The sequence below is a fragment of the Gopherus flavomarginatus genome, chromosome 11, assembly GCF_025201925.1.
Source record: "Gopherus flavomarginatus isolate rGopFla2 chromosome 11, rGopFla2.mat.asm, whole genome shotgun sequence".
Taxonomy (NCBI): domain Eukaryota; kingdom Metazoa; phylum Chordata; order Testudines; family Testudinidae; genus Gopherus; species Gopherus flavomarginatus.
The window spans coordinates 52,402,043-52,420,113 of record NC_066627.1 but is presented as its reverse complement, the minus strand read 5'-3'; the positions used below and the strand labels follow the sequence as shown (position 1 = coordinate 52,420,113).

The window sequence follows — 18,071 nt, the reverse complement described above, 5'->3', positions numbered from 1 at the left end:
CATAGGCACAGGCTCCATCATGTCAGTAACTAATTTGCTACTGTCCCACCAAGGCGTGGCCCTGCTTCAACCCAGACCCTGGAGCTGCTGCTTCAGGGAGGCCCAGATCTAGATCCTGCATAGGAGATGTGGTGCCACCTGCGAGATGGATTTGGGCATCTCTACACAAGCTCATCTCTGACCTAAAAATGAGCCTCAAGGTCATACAGTTTTAAGGTTAGCATGCAGAACCCAATCATTTGGTCTGACCTCCTGTATACCACAGGCCACCCAGTACCACCCAGCCCCCCCTGCACCAAGCCCAAATCAACCAACAGGATGAGACCCATAGACTGCAGCTCTCAGAACGCTAAGCTAAAGTGTGCCCCAGACAGAGAACTGGAGGGAGTGAGGCTCACCTCTGGCCAAGGCCCTTCCAAGTAGCAGGAAACTGACTTAGTGATAGATACAGGTGAGCTTAAGCGGCAACCCACTCCATGCTGCAGTGGAAGGTGACACCCACCCCCAAGTTCTTGCCCATCTGACTGGGGAAAAAATTTCTTCCCAGTTCGGAATGGGGAAATCAGACCCTCACCAAGACCCATAAGCCAAGCACTTGGGAAAAAGAATTCTGTACCACCTCAGAGCATTGGCTCACTCTGTCCCAATAGTCCAGTTTGATGACATTACAGATGACAGTCTCATATGGCTCCGCTGATCAAATGACACAGCTAAGTCTGTCCCCTCTGTTGCTTTCAGGGGAGGAAAAGTGAGTTTATCTGATCTTTCAGAAAGGCAAAATAACCTCCATTATGTGTGCACATACACTTCCACAATGGGGAAAGCTCCCCTTAAAGCCACTATGGATTAACATAGGGTCTGGAGCATGATAATAGCTTAGCAGCAGTTTAGTGCAGCCAAGAGTCTACTCTGAGGAGTTAGTTTTGCTTCCTGTGGCACTGCCCCATGCTGCTATTCCAAGTTTCCCAGTTGAAAAAGAGGTCCCTGGCAGCATGCAAAGGAAAGCAGGGTCCATTGCGATCAACTGAAGGGAAAGGGCCTGTTTAATCTTTCCTTTTAAGTATGGACATTGAGGATTTTTGTCTGGTGTCGTAGAACCAATTAGTGAGTTATTTGTATACAAAGATATTAAATTAACACTTGTTATGGTGGAAAAACAACTCTTCCATTCAGAGCTCCCAAACCACTTCCCCTTAGGATACTTCCACACTGAATACAATTCAGGAAGGCACATGTGTTTATAGGGCTGAAGTCCAAAGACTGCAGCTGATAGCTGCCTCAGCAATACTTTACATGATTTTGGTTAGAAGCCACTATGGGACCATAAGCAAAAGAAGCATTTTAAGCCAAGCATGACTATGGCCCAAGACAAAATGGATAGCAAATTTAATGACAATAAAGTCAGAACCATATTTTAACAATTAATTTGGTCTAAATACACAGCAGCAAACTGACCACTGCTAGCAGTGGTTTCAGCACAAAACAGAAACATACAAACCATAAATGCATTATTGCACTTTCTTCCAGCTGCTACTTAGAGGAGAGCAGCACACAGCCCTTAAATAGTGCACAACAGAGGATGTAGGGAGGAAGGCAGCTGGACTTGCATCTCTCTGCCTGTTCAAAGCCAAAAACACTGAATTAAAAAAAAAAAAAAAAAAAAAAAAAAGAGAAAGAAAGGAAAGTCTTACCACAGCAAGCAATGAACAAGTTCACTCCAAATTTAAAAACCAAAGAACTAGTTTTCAGAAACCAAAGAAGCGAGTTAGGAAACTTATTTTATCACTATAACCAGGTCTGAGTGTAAATACCAGGTTCAGCTGAGTATTCAGGCCTCTGTGGCAGCTGACTGAGCTAAGGAAACCATCCCACCAGGGAGCATTACTGGCCTGATTTCAGCAGCCCTGAGGTTCTTACACAGGCACCTAGCATGTACCCGGCAAGTGGGAATTGCCATATTATAACCACCTATAATCTCTTACAAAAAGATAACAAAAACCCCATAACATGGCTAGTCTGAGAAGACACATGAGCACACAGGAAAGTCTCAAGTTTATTACCCAGATCTTCAACAGTCTTTGAAGTTAACAGTTAACCCTGAGTCTCCTGGGACTGGGAATGGGGAGAGAACCATAATAGGCTGGGGGAGAATTAAACCATCAGCTCCCACTAACAGCTTGTTGAATCTCCAAATTTGAATACAGAACGTCTGGCATTTCAAATCAGGAACATGTTAGTACCCGGTCAGTGATCTCTCAGAGGTTGCACCTGCATCCTCTGTTTCTATTTCCTCCTGCTTTACCCAAAGAAATGGCAAGTCCCCCACATTTCTGAAGTTAGGGCATTTCCCAGCCTCTTCCACTGGCTCTGAGGATTTAGCCCAGATATCCACAATCATTTTGAGCGTGGAGCTGCGCTCCTCTAGCTCTTCCCCATCGCACTGCATCAGGAGATTAGCAAGCTCCTTGCTGAGGGACTGGATTTTGTCATATCTTTCTTCCGCTGCTGCTGGTTGGTTACCCATTGAGGGCCCAATATCGTCTAGGAGGTTATCTCCCAAGACTGAAAGGTGCCGGTACTTCTTCTGCCAACGCTTGCATACCATAGCTTCCTCCACAGCCTTCTTGTTGGCATGCAGCACAGACAAGATGTGCCTGCAGGGGAGCTGGTACCGGCAGTGGAAGTAACAGCTGCAGCTCTTGCAGTCTTTGCTGACCTGGTGTGTGTCTTCTAGTAGCTGAACCACAATATGGTCTTTCATGACATTAATGAGCTGAGTTGACTTCTGCACCACCTCCCACTCATTCAGACACAGCTGGTAGCCTAGGTCTGTGCAACTCTCTCGGATTGCTGCCAGCATGGTGCCAGGGGGATTTGCAGGTTTCTGTCTGGCAAGTTGGTTGGGCGGTTCAGGACATTTGTTTTGAGGTTGTGAGGCAGCAACAGGGGTACGCTTCATGGAGGCACGGGTACGCACCTTAGGCTTTTCCACATGTTTGTTCTGATTCTCCTCTTCAACACTTGAGAAACCCTGGTTCAGGTTTTCTAGACCTTTGGTATTGAAGCAATCGGCATATTCAACAAAGTGAAGGATACTGGTCTCCAAGGACAACTGCTTGTTGAAGAGACTGGATATTTTATGAGTGATGAGATCCAGACTGTCTACATATGTGCTGCAGGAATGGAGACCCTTCTTTGCATGCATGTACCACAGCATCTCACAGGAGAACCAGTTGGCCTGAAGATAGTCGTACAACTGTTTGTCCACCAAGCGCTTTACCAGCTGAGACAAGATGTCTAGATTTGCATTGGAGGTGGAAAAAACCACCTCCCTCAAAGCCAACTTCAGTTTATGCTTGAAGGAAACAGTGGCCACTGTTTCCTTTACCTTCTTCTCAAGGAATCGGACAGTGTGGTAGACAGAGAGAAGCACCTGGGTTGAGGGGAAGAGCTCCTGCATGGTGGCTTTGTGAAGGAATGACATGTCCACAAAGACCACCTTGACCTTCTGCCACTCAGGATTGAACTCTTTGAAGACAGTCAGCATTTTGCTTACATTCTCACCAGTGTCCTCCTTCAGGACAGCAAAGTGTACCATCTTCCCTACTCGGTCCTTACTCTCCACAAGAAAGGCGTAAAGTACATGCCCTCTCTCACTCTGCACCCTATGCAGCAACAGGCTCTCAGGGAACTTGACAAACAGGCTCCTCATCTTGCTGGTCTGGAAGTTCAGTCTGTCTAGGTCCTGGCTGCTGCCCACACTAATAGAGGCCAGTGAGCCCATGTCCACCCTCAGGAAGTTTTTCATGACCTCTGCAATTCTGACTAAAGCCGAAGTTGAGACACTTTCCTTCACTGCCTCAGGCTGCACAGCAACCTTGCTGAGTGGAGCAGAGGATCCATTCAAAGTCATGTCAGCCATCACACACTCCTCACTGACTGTTACAGTGGCTTCTGCCTCTCTTGATTGTTGTCTACGCAGTTTTGTTGCAGGGCTGCCATCTGCCATGCAACTTGCAATTTTGGTTGTGGTTCTCATCACTAGAGAAGAGCTAGTACGGGCCAAGGAAGTTCCGCCCGGGTCTACATGGATGTGATTACTGTTCAGTTCAGTAATCACCAGCCGGTCTATTTCCTCGTTATACTGCAGGACAAAAAAAGCTGGGCACAAGCTGGGTTGTGGTTTCCTCTTCTTACTGTATTCCCGTGTCCTGACACAGCCAAACTTCACCTGGATGAACCTGGGGAAATGGAGAGACAATGGAACAGGATGTAGTCTGATCAAACAGTACTGGTGAAGAGCTGTCTCCCTCTCTGACATGCCAACACTATAGCCAAGGACTGCAGGACAAGCACATATCATACAGGAGATGTTCGGTGAAATCTTTTCATCCTAATATGGCAAATGTTCTACACCCAGGTCAAGAGAAAACGCTAAAGTGATACTTATAATGTTTGATCACTGTCTTAGGTTGGACTGAAATCTCCATCTCAGACATTCCCAGTCCTCGGAGGTGGCAAGGTCAAAGCATATCATTGATACAATCACTTCATGAAATTTTATTTGCTATTACACTAATCCTTTGCAGCCCAAATCACTCCTACTGTGGTCTGCTACATCAAGAGGAGCAGATGACAAGTTACTTTAGTTCAACATAGGAAATGCTTCATTTACTATCACGCATCAGGAATTTATGTTTAAAGAATGCAAGTTTGGAGGAATTAAGAAACTGGAGTCTGATCCTTCAGCCTTTTACTCACGTGACTAACTCCACTAACTTATACAGAAGCAGAATTGGGCACATTACTTCAATAGGGCTGCTCGAATACTTAAGGTCTGATTATGCAGGTCTTACTTAAGGTGCAATGGAAGGCAATACTAAAATCCATTAGTGTGAAGGTGGCTGGGGAATTCAAATAGACACTAGTTAAGGCACACAACAGACAGTTCCTTGGAAAAAGAAAATTGCAAGAAATAAAAGTTAGCAAATATAGTCTCTAAGTCATCAGCTCACCGATCAAGGTTAAAAAACCTGTCCTGGAAATTAAAGGTAGGCAGGGGAGGGAGAGGTGGTGAGCATAACCACAAACAAACAGTCAGTAGGGAAAGAACCATGAACAACAAAAATGCAAAATAAGGGAATACTACCAGAGGAGCCAAGGAGAATGTGAGAGAGTATATTATGGGAGGAGATGGGTACTAGCCATTAGTAAAAGGTGAAGGTGTGAAATTAATACAGACTCAAAAGGGGATGAGAGTCTGAAACTGGCAAGTGTGGCACATGCCCAGTGAGTGCCTGCATACTGGGTATTTGCATTTAAGTTAGGCACACACAAATGTACCCATCTGACTTAAAAATCTGGCCCATCATTTTTAAGTAGGAAGTGACAAAGCCACAACTGATCACTTCAAACAGGTACACATAACTGTCATGCCTAGTGGCTAGAGCACCAGACTAGGACTCAGGAGACCTGGGTTCCATTTTTGGTTCTATCACTAGCCTGCTTTTTTTAATATGGAGATATACCTATCTCACAGAAATAGAAGGGACCTTGAAAGGTCATTGAGTCCAGTCCCCTGCCTTCACAGCAGGACCAATTTTTGCTCCAGATTGGCCCCTCAAGGATTGAACTCACAACTCTGGGTTTAGCAGGCCAATGCTCAAACCACTGAGCTATCCTTCCCCCCTGTGCACTAGGAATGACATCTCCTTGATCAGTGCCTCGGTTTCCCATTCTATAAAACCAGCATAGTTACATTGACCTCCTTTGTAAAGCATGTTGAGATCTACTAATAAGCACTAGAGAAGAGCTGGGTATTATTATCCCAAACACTTCTCAAAGGACCCACTTCTTCCCCAGTGAAGCACAGCCATCTCTGGGATGGACCAAGGCAGCAATTTAACTACATATGGCAAAACTGCATGGCAGTTTCAGACAAAAAGTGAAAAAGAACCCCATTTCCAATGTAGACTGCAGAAGCTATTTAGTTAGGCAGCACAGACTGAGTCCATGCTGGGACTTGGTCAGGCACTAAGGTTAATATCCTATCCCTGGTAGCAGGCCAGAGGATCTTTAATGACCACAAGTGGTCAGGAAGATCTTGGTCTTAGCTCAGGAAACAGAAGAGTAATTTCATAAGTGCCTGAGGCCCTCTTTCCTCCCACCCCTAGAGCACAAACAGCCTTACGTGATGTCCTCACGGATGCTGGTCCCATGTTTCCGGTTGTAAAAGCGAACAGAGACGCAGTTCTTTAAGCCATAGTGGCACTTGTTCTCTTTCTTGTAAGTGTTGAAACACTCCTTGAAGTCATCATAGTTTCTAAAGCATGAGCCAACGTCCATGGCTACTCAGTCCCCTGCATGTGCTCTATCGCCACTGCCAGGCTCTCTGTAGCCTCACCCTGAGTTTAGAGCTGGGAATATGACTTTGATAAAAGAACTCCAGCTTCATTGCACAGTATGCCACACACTTCAACTTCTATTATAGGCAATATCCTGCATGTCTCAGAACCAGGGCCTTTGTAACCCCATCTCAGATTCCCAGATTTCTACTTAGCCTCATTAGCCCCCCTTCTTTTCCCCAACTTTACAGGGCATCCCAAGTTGTAAATGAACTTAACCCTTTCTGCTCCCCATTCCACCCCAGCAACCCACTCCCAGGTCAGGGTAGGCTCCCAGGCTACAACTGCAATTTGACCAGCCCTGCTCCCCCCATGCCTGGAATGAGCCCAATCCCCAACCCTGCCTAGGGAGGCAGATTAGCCCCTCTACTTCCTCCCCCCCACGAGGGCTCCAGCCTCCTGCCCTGCGGCTCAGCCTTGGCACGGGACTGACCCCACCTGCCTCTGTGGCTGATGATGAAGATGGAGACGATACGTGAGCCAGCTCAGCTCATATTAACCCAACCACAGCCACCGCCCTCCTCAGCTAATTGGCCAATCAGAGGCTATGATTCTGGATTGACAGCAGCCTCACCAATCAACACACAGTTTTTGATCACGTGACTAGTAACTGACAATTGAGCGGTCCAATAAGATAGCACATCCCGCCCCCATATCTTAGGCGGGTACTTCCTGCTTCTTCGAGAAGATACCGGATGTACAGGATGATGGGTAGGTCCTACAGCCAATCAGCGGGTGTGTTCTTGTTAACGCCCATAGTAGCCCGCCTTAGAGGTCGTTACCGGTCTGTGGGGAGGCCGTTAGTGGGCAGATTTCGCGTCACGTGACTAAAGAAGATGGCGGCCTCCACGAGCACTGGCAGCTTCCGGGTTCTAGCGGCGGGGGCCGGAGCCGAGTCTCCCGGGAGCGGGGACGTGCCCGAGGGGGGGCAGCCGGCGCCCCCCGGCGACCTGCGCAGCGTCCTGGTCACCAGCGTCCTCAGCCTGGAGCCCCTGGACCTGGACCTGTTCAGGTGCCTGTCGGCAGCCCGCGGGCCCGAGTCCCGCCCGTGGCTCCCCGCGCGGAGCGGCCCGGCCCGGCCCGGCCCGGAGTCATGCCGTGCGCGTGTCCCCTCCCCGCGCTGAGCCGCCTCTGCCTCTCCCTGCAGGGGGAGGCACTACTGGGTCCCCGTCACACGGAGGCTCTTCGGCGGGCAGATCGTGGGCCAGGCCCTGGTGGCCGCTGCCAAGGCCGTGAGCGAGGACGTCCATGCCCACTCCCTGCACTGTTACTTTGTGCGAGCAGGTAAACGTGACGTCAGGAAACCCAAACCACGCTCCGCTGCGGGGACTTGGTGCTGGGCAAGTACAAGGGGCGTTTCTTTATCTTGAGCGTGCTACCCTAGCACAAAGAGCGACGTGCAGGGAGTGGGATACAGGAACTCCGCACTGAACATCATCCTGCTTAATGTTCTTTCCTTCTCGCTGACCTGTTAGGGAACGTGCTCGTTTAAAGTTGCGCAATGCTCCCTTATAACGTTGTTTGGCAGCCGCCTGCTTTGCCCACTGCTTGCAGGAAGAGCAACTTGTTGGAGGTAGTGGTGGGGGCTTCGAACCACGGTGGGTGGGCAGCCCCCTATTAACTACCCTAAGTACACTGTGCAGTAACTGCCCAGCAGGCTATCAATTGCTAGGCCTCCCCCCACTCTCCTGCCTCCCACTGCCATGTGCTGTTCCTGCCCTCTGCCTTGGAGCGGCTCCTGGGAGCCTCCTCCTTGCTGTGCAGCTGGTGGGGGGAGAGGGAAGAGGGGTGCTGATATCAGGGTGTCACCCTCCTGCCACTCCTGTACCTCATCTCCACAGGGGAGGGGGGACACAAAAGGGCTCAGGACAGAGGGAGCTTGCTGGCAGCAGCTGCTGTCTCAACTTGCTGATCTACTTAAAAAGGCAGTGTACTTACAGTGGGGTCAGCGTACTTAAAGGGGCAATTCACATCTCTCTCTCTCACACACTCACTTACACTGTGTGTGTCTCTGTCTCTCACACGCTCCCTCACCGCCCAGCACTTTGGAAAGTGGAGGGAGTGGTGCTATCCCATGGGATAGCCTGGGTTCATCATCACTGTTCAGTTTCTGCAGGGAATATTTGCAGCCACTGCCATGCATCTTCTGTGTCTCCTCCCTCCATTCGTGCTGCCTTGTAGAGTGTGAGGCTACATTAATAATGTGTTAACCCTCGAGGGCTCAGCCGAGTGCTAGTTCATCATTTAGCAGTAAGGTATTTCCTGGGAAATATCACCCCCTCCTCCACCCTCTGATTCCACCACCTCAACCAAGCTTCACAGTCATCATTGCCGTGTACAGTATTTAATTGTTTGTTTAAAACTTATACTCTCTGTGTGTATACATAAATTATTTTGTCTGGCAAAAACGATTTCCATGGAACCTAACCCCCCTATTTACATTAATTCTTATGGAGAAATTGGACTCGCTTAACATCGTTTCACTTAAAGTCGCATTTTTCAGGAACATAACTACAACGTTAAGCGAGGAGTTACTGTCCATAGCTGCAGAAACAAGACACTTTGTCCCAGGTCAGAGGATGAGAGAACTACCACCACATGACATAAGTCATGTCACTTAATAAAGGATTGGAAGGTGATCCGATACTGCGGTGACAAGCGCTGTATGAGACTTTACATAGAATAGAAGGTTGCCTGGTTAATCTGCCAAGGATGCTCCAGCCAACACTTCACCCAGAGTGTCTGTAGTGTGATGGGGAGGATGCTGAGGTCTATAGTAGTAGCTGGTGGAGTCCCCTGGATGTTCCCATCATGATGCAGTGCCCAGCTGTTCCTGGGGTAAAGTGAGGGAGCTTCTCTTGCTGGTCCATGCAGAGTAAGCTGAGGTATGATGCATGATCTTCAGAGCCATCCAGATCTGGGGGCCTTCGCTGGCTGGAGGAACAGCACCTGTCTGTGGTGGATTTGGGATTTTATATTGCAAATCACTTTGCTGCCTTGTTTTACACAGCTGTAAAATGGGTAAAGTGCCTGAGCTCAGGGGTGGTGGGAATTAGTGCACTGCTGTGTGTGTTAGTCACCCAGCAAAGCCAGTCCCCTCCAGGGACAGCGAGCCTGAAGCAGATATTGATGCCTCTGTAGAAGCAGTAGTAAAGAGTCCTCCTGGGAACGCCTTAGGAAACTGTTTCTCAGTGAGAGATCCTTGGGTAGGAAACTCACCTGAGGAGGCATCAGCGTGGTAGCTTCCAAGGCAGCTCTGTATTAAAGTCCTGATCTTAATGCAGATGATGGGGGCAAGGCAGAGGGTCCCTTCTTCTGTAAATGTAATCCCCTTCAAACTGCAGCGGTTAGGGCTCAGGTGCTTGGCTGCCCGTGGGTGGCCAGGACAGAGATGTTGCTCCATGTCACACAGCCTTTCCCTGTTCCAGGGGATCCCACGGTGCCAGTTCTATACCAGGTGGAGCGCACACGCACAGGGAAGAGCTTCTCTGTTCGCTCAGTGAAGGCAATTCAGCATGGGAAGCCAATCCTCATCTGCCAGGCCTCCTTCCAGCAGAGCCAGGAGAGCCCCATTCAGCACCAGTTCACCATGCCTACTGTGCTGCCTCCGGAGGAGCTGCGGACTCAGGAAGAGCTAATTCAGAAATACCTTCAGTGAGTGAATGGAGAGGAAGCAGGGCAGCAGTTTCTGCCCTCACGTGTGTGTGTGCTGGGGACTGGTTGGGGAGAGGCAGCTCTCACAGCCTGCTAGGCAGACTCAGCCCTCAGGGAGGGGTCCAGCAGCAGCAGAGGAGAGCGACTGTGATTGGCACTGGGAAGCTCCCTGAGAGCTCTGCCAGAGCACCTCCATCCTGGGGCTGTGAGCTGACGCTACTGCAGCTGGGCTGCCCTTGTGAGAGATCTAGGACTAGTGTCATTGTGTTTGTTTTCTCAAGGGATCCCAACTTGGTGGAGAAATACAGGCTGGGACTCAACAAGATTCTGGCCCAGGAGGTGCCAGTTGAGATCAAGCCTGTGAACCCATCGGAGATACTCTGCCAGCTGCCTCAGGAGCCCAAGCAGCTGTTCTGGGTTCGGGCACGAGGCTATATTGGTAAGTCCTGTGTCAAGGATTCAGTAACTGCTTCCAGCGTGCACCCCCAGGGCATTCCCCGTGACCTACTCCAGGCTCCCAGCAAGACAGGGTTGCCTAGCAGGTGAGCAGGGAATGGCAGCTAAGAACTCCTGGGGCCTATGCCCAGCTCTGCCACTGACTCATTCTGCGGCCGTGAGTAAGTTCTAGTCAACACTTGCCTGTGTCCCCCTTTGTAACTTGGGAATAACGATACTGGATTTCATCCTAAGGGCCAACTGCCGCAATGCAATTGGTAACTGGTGCTGCCTTGGGGTGGCCAGAGCAGTGCCCCTTGGCGGAGGCCTGAAGCCCTTTGGTCACACATCCAAGATATGGGGCTGGAGTTTTACAGAGAAGCCTACTCCTGGGGGAATTCTGCACGTGTAGAATTTATGTCTCCTGCAGATTTCTTTGCTTCCCTGCAGAAAAATGACTTTCTGAGAGTGGTCATATAAGTCTCCCCAGCAGTATGTTTCAAGTGCCCAGGTAAATCACTGTAGGGAAGAGGGTGGGATTAGGAAAGACTCAGCTCGTGGACTCAGCTACTAATCGTGGCTGGAGAGGATGGGACTTCCTCTTCCTCTGCACAGCGTCTGGGGCTGGGTCAGACCCACTCCCAGGTTTCTCCCCCAGGTGCAAGAAGCTCTGCAAACTCCCTCCACTGTTTCCTGCACCCCTCACTTCTCAGCTGTAGGAGGAGGGATCCCTGTACAGGTAGCAGCTCCCCCATCCACCCAACCCCTATATATCCAGACACCCTCATAACCGGACCCTCCTGATGAGCCCCACTCCCTCTGCACCTGGACCTCCCTGACAAGCCACCAGATTCCCACCCCAATAAGCCCCAACTAGTTTCACCTGGATCCCCACTGTACTGAGCCCCACTCCCCCAGCACCTGGACCCCCCCACTACTCCTCCCACACTAACCCCCTGTTGAGCTCTCACCCCCACATCTAGACCCCCCCCACTGAGCCCCAACTACCATCACCTAGACCCCCCCTGCAGAGTCCCATTGCCATTGCATTCAAAACCCCATAAGCCCCTGTGCATCCAGATCGCCTCCGCATTCAGATCCCCCACTGAGTTGCCTGCACTGAGATTGCCCTACAGAACCCTCTCAATCCAAACCTGGATCTCCCCTCACTAAGTCCCTCCATCTGCCTTGCTGAGCCTGCTTGTGTGCCCACACCTGGCATGGAGGGGCAGGGCCGGTCCTTGCGCTGTGTCTGGATTGGGTGCAGCCTCACCGCTGAGTCCCTGTTCCAGGTGGGAGCTGCCAGTGATCGCCCAGCTCTCGCTCCCAAGCCTGTGATGGCCTGTGGGCACAAACATGTGCACAGCCCCACTGCATCCCTAACCCAGGATAGGCCAACAGTTCAGGGTGCAGCAGGCTCAGGCACTGTTCTTCAGCTCAGGGGCCAGGTATAGCGCAGCATCGGAGGGGGGCCTGGCCCACGGTTCTCAGAGGAGCTGAGCTCTCAGCAGCTCCACAGATGTGTCCCCCAGGCACCCGCTCTGCAAGGATGAACCTGGCACGACAGGGCTCATCTCTGTGGTTCTGGTTGCCTGGCAGGGGAGTGCGATATGAAACTGCACTGCTGCGTGGCTGCCTACATCTCCGACTACGCCTTCCTGGGCACGGCTCTGCTCCCACACCGGCAGCATCCTGTCAAGTTCATGGTGTCCCTCGACCACTCCATGTGGTTCCACGCCCCCTTCCGAGCCGACCACTGGATGCTGTACGAGTGCGAGAGCCCCTGGGCCGGTAAGTCCTCCCCCTGCTGCAGGGGCTGGGGAGCTGCTGGGCCACAGGGTAATGATGCTGTTTCCCCGGGCAGGTGGGTGCCGAGGGCTGGTGCATGGGCGGCTGTGGCGCAGGGATGGAGTCCTGGCTGTCACCTGCGCACAGGAAGGCGTCATCAGGGTGGAGCAGAGTCCAGCTGAGAGCAAACTGTAGCTGGACAAGTGAACAGCAGCCGCCGCCACATCCCCACCCTGCTCGGGGGGTGTGCAGAGATGGGCGCGACCAGGCTCTGGGGCAGGAGTGGAGAGAAGCCTCAAGCCAGCAGGATCTCAGTGCAGCTGGGAGCCGGAGCCTCAGCACAGCCTGTGACCGCTGCGGCTGCACCGGAGGGACCACGCAGTCACACGCAAGCCGCGGGAATAGCAGTTTTATTGACTGTTAGTTACAGAGTGTCCTGTCAGATGCTGTCCTCAACCTCCCCCCCACCTCTAATAAAGCCTCCATGGCCCATCAAGACTCATCCCAGCCTCCATGGCTTTTATAGCTCTGCTCTGCAGCAGCGCCCTGCTGTGGCTACGACTTACTCAGAAGGGAGCCCCCAGTGGGAGTGGAGGAGGGTGGAGACCCAGAGGGGCTCTGAGGAGAGCCAAGCGGGCTGAAGCTCAGGCTGTGCCAGGGAAGAAAGCTGCTGCAGAGCCCTTGCAGCTTCCCTTTCTCAGTTCTCCTGCCCTGCCTGCTCAGCTGCAGCTCCTGCTCTCCCCGTAGGCCCAGGAGGGGCAGGCTTTGAGAGGCCCCAGGGGAGTCCCAGAAGCCTAGCAGGGCAAGGCCTGGCAGAGGGGGAGGGTGAGAAGGACTGTCTCCCTCCTCATCTCAGACAAAGCACAAGGCGGGGGGTGGGTCTGGGGATCTCTCCTCCCACCCCCCACTGCTGCCCTAGCCCCTAGGGTTGTTGCTGAAAGGCTTGAGAGCTCTCTCCTTGCCGTAGGGCCAGGGAGGGCTAATCTGAACATGCTCTGGGGAGTCTCGGCCCCTTTTCCTCCCAAGTCTTCAAGTATTAAAAGTTCCCAAGGAGAGCCCCAGACTCTGCCTGGAGCCAGCGAATCCCTTTAGTACAGTATCAGTATGGCCCGGCTCGTTCCAGCGGCTCCCTCCCCTAAAGGCAGAGGGGAGTCAGCCTGGATCCAAGGAGGCTGCGCGCCCGGCACGGGGGGACGAGCCGTTTCCAAGAGCACAGGTCAGCAGTGCAGAGACCAGCTCCCAGGACAGGCAGGTGCTGGGCCAGTCCAGGGCCCCACCCCGCCCCACCCCTCCACCAGGATCCTGCTCTCCCCACTGCACCTTCCAGACACAGCCCTGCCACTCCACGCTGAGCCCAACCTGCAACTCCCCCTCTACCACCCTAGGCCAGGCTCAAGACACCCCCCAGCCTTGACCTACAGCTGCTGCTCTTCCAATGAACAGTGCAGTCTCCTTCCTTGAGCCCCACACTGCTCCATCCCCCCACAGCCTGGGCACTCAGTCCAAAGCCTCCTTGATCAAGAACTCCTTTAGGGTGGGCTGCTGCTGCAGAGCCACCCCCACCCCCAGCAGCCCCTGCAGCCTGGCCTCCGACTGGCGCTTATCTTTCCCCACCTTCCAGGACAGATGGACGTGGGCCTGAAGGAAAGGCTCCAGCAAGGGGTGGCTGTCTTGGGCCTCCAGGAGCTGCAGAGCCTGCTCGCAGGAGCGATGAGCCTCACTCAGCTCGTCCAGCTCCTGATGACAAACCACCAGGCCGGCCAGCGTGAGGAGGAAGCGGCCCGAGTTGCAGACGCCCAGCCTGTCCTGGAGCCGGTAGGCATTGCTCCAGCTGGCCAGGGCCTCGCGGTACAAGCCGGTGCAGGTGAGGCGCTGGGCTGCCTGCAGGTCGCGCAGGAAGAAGAACTCCAGAAAGTCAGAGGAGCGGCGGATCTCGGTGATGGAGTGCAGGTGGGACAGGAACTGCTCAAAGGCCCGGCTCCGCTTGGCGATGGTTTCTGCCGTGAAGTTCCTGCGCAGCCTCTTCCTGGGGAAGGAGACGCCCGCCATGTCGCAGCCAAACTGGAGGCGCAGGCGCCGGTTCAGTCTCTCAAAGTCCGAGTAGCGCCGGGCAATGGCAGCAGGGGCCTTGTCAAACTGGCCGGAGCGGATCAGGTAGATGGTGTAGAGCTATGGGGAGAGCAGAGCTGTGAGGGTGTGCAGGCTCTCCCTGCCCCCGCCCGAGGGAGGGGAATGCTGGGGGCAGCAGCTCAGCGAACTGATCACGCCCATGTGCACATGCTGGGCAAGGGGCCAGGCAGCAGAGACCCGCTGGGGGCAGGGAAGGGGGAGGAGAGCAGGCTGGGGAACAGCAGCAAGAGTTACCTGAGGCTCGTCTGAGCCACCAGCGCCATCAGAGCAGCATGGGGAGAGACAGAGACAAGAATCAGCTCCAGTCCCCCCCCGGTTGCCCTGCCCTCCCTCTCCACCCCTGGGGGCAGCACACTCCCAAGGGTCTTGGGACCCAAGCACTTTTTCAGTTGTGGGAGGAGCAGGGGGCATCCAGTGCCCCGCAGGATTGGGCAGCCTGTATCCCGTCACCCCCTCCAGAGTCCCAGCCTGGCCCCCTGGCAGGTGTCACTCACCACATATTTGGAGGAGCGCTCACTGACGACGCTGGCGCTGGTGACCTCGAAGAGCAGCCGCTGGGGAACGAGGCTGCTGCGTGATCTCCTCCACAAGTCCTGGAGCTGGCGTGTCAGTAGATTACTGCCCTGGCGCTCAGCTGGAGCAGGGCTTGGATCTGCATCGGAGACAAGCCAAGCACTCACCCTGCAGGCCAGCAACACTGGCTAAGGGAGGGAGAGAACTCGCCGCCCAGGCTCCCCTCCTGCAGAGAGAGGCCTGGGGAGCACAGGGCCCCCTGGGTGGTGCAGGCACGTGCAGTCCGTTGGCACTGGCCCCTCATGCCAGCCCACGTCACATACGGGTCACATTGGTGCTTTCTCCCATGCTGCCCTCACCCTTCGGTGCCGCCCCTCCCAGGCACATTGCGCTGAGGCCTATAACCAACCTCAGCCCACTGCCCAGCAGGCTGGCCTGTGTATCTCACCGGTTCCTTGTGCTCCCCTGTCAGCTGGGGTCTGCTGGGGCTGCCTATACCCTGGGTTTGTACAGCACCTAGCACCAGGGGGCCGTGGCTGGGCCTTGCTGGCACTACTGGAATAAAAGAGCCTCCAGCCCCACCCCAGCAGAAAAGGATCTTGGCTGGGCCAGGACCCCCACCCCAGACCCTGGCACCTGCCTCCAGGGTTCTTGGGCAGCCCCAGCTCACACAGATCCCCCAGCTCCTGGCTAGCGGAATCATCCTCATTCTCCTCTGCCTCCTCCTCCTCCTCGTTACTGGTGAAGCTCAGGGTGCCGCTAAGCCGTGTGGACAGCCTGTCAGTGTCATCCTCCAGTTCGGAGCTCTCTGGGAATTCCTCCACCTCTGAGCCGCCTCCGCCCTGTCCCTCCCGGTCGCCCTCTCCAGCCAGGGCGTGCCGCAGGCGGTGCAGGAGGCGGGAGGCCATGGGGCTCCGCTCAGCAGCTGCAGGAGGAGAGGCTGGTCAGCACGGGGGGAACGAACCTGGGCCGTGTGGCTTTGCACAGAGCAGGTGCTGCGTGGGAGCAGGTGCTTGCACCCAGAGGGGGGCAGGGAGAAGGGAAACGACCATGGTGAGCAGTCAGAGCTGGGGGTGGGGAGCAATTCTCCACCTGCCACAGGCCAGGGAGACCCCAGGGGGAGGGGGGGGTCAAGGCTGAGGCCAGGGTTCAGGAGAGGGACAGGGCAGTCAAATGCTTCCCAATCAGCTGCTCCAAGTGCTTTGTGGTTCGCTACAAACTTGCAGGGAAATGAGGCCCCAGGCTCAGCGGGGTCGCTGCCCCCTCTGCTTGCCTTGCCTTGCAGGGGCTGCTAGGTCAGCAGCCCATGGAGGGAGTGGGGTAACTGGCTGGAAGGAGGGGCAGCTGGGGGCCAATGGGGGGGGCAGGGGTCAACTGGAGCCGGCAGAGGCTTTTGGAGGTCAGTGGGGGTAGGGCAGCCAGGGGGTTAATGGGGCAGGGTGGCTGGGGGCATTTGGGGGGTCAGTGGGGGCCGGGCAGCTAGGAGGTTAATGAGGCGGGGCGGCTGGGGGCGTTTGGGGGGTCAGTGGGGGCCGGGCAGCCAGGGGGTTAATGGGGCAGGGTGGCTGGGGGCATTTGGGGGTCAGTGGGGGTAGGGCAGCTAGGGGGTTAATGGGGCAGGGTGGCTGGGGGCATTTGGGGGTCAGTGGGGGTAGGGCAGCCAGGGGGTTAATGGGGCAGGGTGGCTGGGAGCATTTGGGGGGTCAGTGTGGGCCGGGCAGCCAGGGGGTTAATGGGGCAGGGTGGCTGGGGGCATTTGGGGGGTCAGTGTGGGCCGGGCAGCCAGGGGGTTAATGAGGCGGGGTGGCTGGGGGCGTTTGGGGGTCAGTGGGGGCAGGGCAGCCAGGGGGTTAATGGGGCGGGGTGGCTGGGGGCGTTTGGGGGGTCAGTGGGGGCCGGGCAGCCAGGGGGTTAATGGGGCAGGGTGGCTGGGGGCATTTGGGGGTCAGTGTGGGCCGGGCAGCCAGGGGGTTAATGGGGTGGGGTGGCTGGGGGCGTTTGGGCGTCAGTGGGGGCCGGGCAGCTAGGCGGTTAATGGGGCGGGGTGGCTGGGGGCATCAATGGGGAGGGGGTGGTGGCAGCAGCTGGGGGGTTTGGGGGTCAGTGAGGGGGGCGGACTGGCCGCGGGAGCGCAGCCCGCACTGTCCCGGAGCCGCTCCCCGGCCGCCCGAGCTGCTCACCGGGGCTGCGGTCCAGGCTGCGATGGCCGCTCAGCCGCGGCTCCTCCTTGGATCCTCCCTGCCGCAGCTCCGCCTCCGCCCGGGAACCCGGATCCTGCCCAGCCCGGGGCTGGCTGATCCCGACCGGGCTCCCTTCTGTGCACGATGCCTCGTCTAGATCCGCCTCCGCCCAATCCGGAGTTAATCCTGAGCCACACAGCAGCGTCCAACCAATCCGGATCCATCCCTCTCTCCCACCCTGGATGTCCCGGAACCCCGTGCGCAGAGCACCCAACCGTAACAGCCTTCTCCTCCCCTGCCCCCGACCATCCTGCCAATCCAGACTCAATCCAGATCCAACCCAGCGTATGGATTCAAACTTGGTCTAATAGGATTCAATGCTCCATGCCCAAGATCTGGATCCAGCCCAGGGGCTCTCTACACATACCCCTAATCCGGATCAAAATATCCCTGAGCCAGTGCACAGCACCCAGTCAGAACCAGACCAGCAGTCTGTATCCTCCCAGGGTGGGTTTATCTAAAAACTGCCCAGTGCGTGAGTGCATCCAAGAGAGCCTCAGGGAGCTCCCCACACCAGGGGTCTCAGCCCTGGGACCCCCATACCTGAGGGGACCCCCCTCCCACTCTCCCCACAGGGACATGAATGTTTCAATACTTGGCATGAGCAGCTGGCAGTGTGAGGGCAGGTGCCCAGGGGTCTGGCAGACACTGTCGTGGGGCCAGGATACAGAGACACACTCAATCTCACTCACCCGCCCCCCGTTCCTGGGGCCCGCAGGCCTTCAGGAGCCCCATGGGTCCTGTCCCTGGCATGGGTGAGAAGCTGCTAGCTCCCCAGGGCTCTGTGTCTCTCCAAACTCAGAAGTCGGCCACAGCCTGGGCATCCTTCCCAGCCCCAGCCTAGACCCAGCTGCTTCTCTTCCTTATTTAGAGAGAGAGGCACCCGCTCCCTCCTCGGCAGCTTTTC

General features: G+C 55.0%; 3 protein-coding genes across 4 annotated transcripts; 1 reads left to right on the top strand and 2 right to left on the bottom strand.

Annotated features, from left to right (window-relative positions):
- Positions 1-1,371: 1,371 nt before the first annotated feature.
- ZSWIM3 (zinc finger SWIM-type containing 3) lies at positions 1,372-6,916 on the bottom strand. 2 transcript variants are annotated; one of them, XR_007768476.1, is made up of 3 exons: positions 6,191-6,916; positions 2,061-4,241; positions 1,372-1,617 (listed from the first exon to the last, which is right to left on the bottom strand). XR_007768476.1 is itself a non-coding variant. In XM_050917712.1 (2 exons), the coding sequence occupies exons 1-2, from the start codon at positions 6,343-6,345 to the stop codon at positions 2,234-2,236; spliced, it is 2,163 nt and encodes a 720-aa protein (XP_050773669.1). In that variant the 5' UTR covers positions 6,346-6,916; the 3' UTR covers positions 2,041-2,233. The 2 variants fall into 2 exon arrangements, 1 of the variants encoding a protein (XP_050773669.1); XM_050917712.1 differs by lacking the exon at positions 1,372-1,617 and having other exon boundaries at positions 2,041-4,241.
- A 306-nt stretch (positions 6,917-7,222) lies between these two features.
- On the top strand, positions 7,223-12,783 carry ACOT8 (acyl-CoA thioesterase 8). The gene is made up of 6 exons (XM_050917737.1): positions 7,223-7,416; positions 7,552-7,688; positions 9,833-10,058; positions 10,340-10,497; positions 12,093-12,284; positions 12,358-12,783. Exons 1-6 carry the CDS (start codon positions 7,241-7,243, stop codon positions 12,474-12,476), a joined length of 1,008 nt encoding a protein of 335 aa, XP_050773694.1. The 5' UTR covers positions 7,223-7,240; the 3' UTR covers positions 12,477-12,783.
- On the bottom strand, positions 12,675-16,177 carry SNX21 (sorting nexin family member 21). Its single transcript, XM_050917734.1, has 3 exons — positions 15,565-16,177; positions 14,906-15,063; positions 12,675-14,450 (listed from the first exon to the last, which is right to left on the bottom strand). The coding sequence occupies exons 1-3, from the start codon at positions 15,830-15,832 to the stop codon at positions 13,779-13,781; spliced, it is 1,098 nt and encodes a 365-aa protein (XP_050773691.1). The 5' UTR covers positions 15,833-16,177; the 3' UTR covers positions 12,675-13,778.
- Positions 16,178-18,071: the final 1,894 nt, after the last annotated feature.